Here is a 2,715-nt window from a genome sequence, read left to right as displayed (position 1 = left end):
TATTTTGTATAGAGTAGAAGAACTCTGATGTCTAAGGATTTGTGGATTTTTAACCCTATTTAGGATAAATAACTTGTACCTTGGTGAGTAGGCCTACACACGGCAGGTATTACAGGGATAGTTCAACATTTATTCACCCTCATGTCATTCCAAACATGTATGACTTCAGAACACAAAAAATGATATTTTGAAGAACGTTGGTAACCAGACAGCATTGACCCACATTGACTTCCACTGTATGAACACTTAAAACTCTGTGACATTTCTTAAAATATCTTCTTTTTGTTCCACAAAAGAAAAAGTCATATACAGATTTTGAATGACACGAGGGTGAATAAATGATGATTATTTTTGGTTGAACTATTCCTGAATGAACAATACATGACCCTGCTTGTGAAAACCCAGCTTAAGTCGTTTTTGTCATTTTCAATTTTTCAATAAAATCATTTGACATGTAAAAAGAAAACCTTGATATTTATTCAATTATGTTGTATCAAACATATAATGATCAACTATAAACAGTTTTATGTCATTTATGTCTACTTTGATGCTCCTAACCTAATAATAACAGTAGATTCATCCTGTATTTCTCAGACACTGTAACGTATTAGAACTTTATATATACGGTTTACAAATGGATAGCCATGCTCTCTGTGGCAAGGGGGGCGTGGTTCAGCGCGGTCTGTGGGGAGAGAGAGCGTCAGGAGAAAGACGGTGAGTAGGCAGATCAACGCTTTAGTGAAAACACCTGCTTATCGTTCTAGTAATTGGCGAGGAGACGCTTTAAAACCCCAAGACGGACCGGGAGGAAGGGAGAGAGAGCGGCTGGGGAAACGAGCGTGCCAGAGACGAGAGACGTCGCGTCCGAGGAGATCGGGCAGAAAGAATCTTACGATCAGGAGAGATCGAGTTTGAACTTTTATTTTGAAACCGGAAGTGTGAAACCCGGAACTATTGTGTCAATAAAGACTTACCTCGTTTTCCCAGCCAAGCCGACCCTGACTCCTTTCTTCCATACTATCGAACTTGTTACAGTGGTGCCGAAACCCGGGAAGAAAGGAGTGAGCCGCCGCCAGCCATGCAGACTCCGCCGGGATCGCCATTTGCGGAGGTTATCGCCTCCCTCGCTGGTCTCCATCAGCAACACCACCAGGCCCTGTTGGGTCTGAGGGAAGATCAGGAGAGGAGGTTCCAGGCCCTCGTCCAGACCCAACAGGAGGACCGCGAGGCGTTCCGGAGCTGGGCGAGCCAGGAGAGGGGACCGAGCGAAACATCGACCGCATCCCCCACCATCCCGCTGCACAAAATGGGGCCCCACGACGAGCCGGAAGCCTTCCTGGAGCTCTTCGAGAGGTCCGCGGAGTTATCCGGGTGGCAGCCAGATGCCTGGGCGGCCCGCCTGATCCCCCTATTGTCAGGCGAAGCCCAGTTGGCCGCCCAGCAGCTGCCAGTAGCTAACTTGTTACAATACGCGGACCTCAAGAGGGCCATCCTGGAGCGAGTGGGACTTAGTCCGGAGCAGCATCGGCAGCGTTTTCGGTCGCTGGAACTCGGGGATCGCGGTCAACCCTTCGCCTTCGCACACCAGCTCCGGGACGCATGCCACAGATGGCTGATGGCCGGCGCCAACACCACCGACGACCTCGTCGAGAAGGTGACACTGGAGCAGTTTGTGGGACGGCTACCCAGGAAGACCGCCCAGTGGGTCCAGTGCCACCGACCGTCGACGCTGGCGCAGGCCATCCAGTTGGCGGAGGACCAGTTGGTGGCGTGCCCTCGGGTCGGCGGACCCCTGATGTCTTCATCTCTCTCTCCCCGTGACCTCGCCACCCCTTCCTTCCAGACCGGTGCCCTTCCCCCGGACCCGGGGAACTTTTCCTCCACGGCCAGCCCCACGGACCCGGAGGTTTTCGGAGCCGGGACCCACAGGAGCCGCCAGGTCGTCGGATGGAGCAGGGAGCTGGCTGAATCAAGGCTCCAATTTCTCCTCTCACCCGTCAACCTCCCAAGCCTCTCCTCGCCAATTCGGGGGTCTGCCTCCTGCCGCTAGGGCGGCGGGAACTTCTGGGCCGGCCTGTTGGCGTTGTGGGGATCCCGGACATTTTATCGACCGTTGTCCCATGATGGAGGTCGGTATGATGATCCGGGTCCCCGACAACCCACAGGCTGCCCTCGGTCAAGACGGGCTGTACCAAATACCGGTGAGTATAAGAGGGGGTACCTATCAGGCTTTGGTGGATTCAGGATGTAACCTAACCTCAATTCACCAAAGCCTGACTCAATTCGTGGCAAGGGATACGGGCCGCATGGTTAAGGTAAGGTGTGTACACGGGGATGTGGAGAATTACCCTTTGGTGCCGCTGACCATTAAATTTAAGGGGCAAAAGCATAGAGTGGAGGTGGCTGTTAACGAGCACCTCCGACATCCGCTGATTCTGGGAACGAATTGGCCACTATTTTCAGTATTATTGGGACAAATATGCGCGGGTGTTTCTGGGCATAATCAAGAGCGATGGGGAGGGGCGGTCGCGCAGGTGGGAGAAGTTGAGCCGGGACCACTGACGACTGGCTCAGAGGGAATTAGCGCTGTGGAGAAAATAAATCTCTCCCAGGGTGATGATTTTCCTCTGGAGCAGTCTCAGGATGACTCACTCAAAAATGCATTTGATCAGGTCCGTACCATCGACGGACAACTTCTCCACCCTGCACAACCGC

The 2,715-nt window shown here is 52.4% G+C and overlaps 1 protein-coding gene across 1 annotated transcript; it reads left to right on the top strand.

Moving 5' to 3' along the window:
• The first annotated feature begins 671 nt into the window (after positions 1-671).
• Positions 672-2,050, top strand: LOC130435669 (uncharacterized). Its single transcript, XM_056766450.1, has one exon. It carries the CDS (start codon positions 1,079-1,081, stop codon positions 2,048-2,050), a length of 972 nt encoding a protein of 323 aa, XP_056622428.1. The 5' UTR covers positions 672-1,078.
• The last annotated feature ends 665 nt before the right edge of the window (positions 2,051-2,715 follow it).

Source organism: Triplophysa dalaica, chromosome 14 (assembly GCF_015846415.1).
Source record: "Triplophysa dalaica isolate WHDGS20190420 chromosome 14, ASM1584641v1, whole genome shotgun sequence".
Lineage (NCBI taxonomy): Eukaryota > Metazoa > Chordata > Actinopteri > Cypriniformes > Nemacheilidae > Triplophysa > Triplophysa dalaica.
Note: the sequence above shows the minus strand (reverse complement) of the source record. Positions and strands in the feature narration are given on the sequence as shown.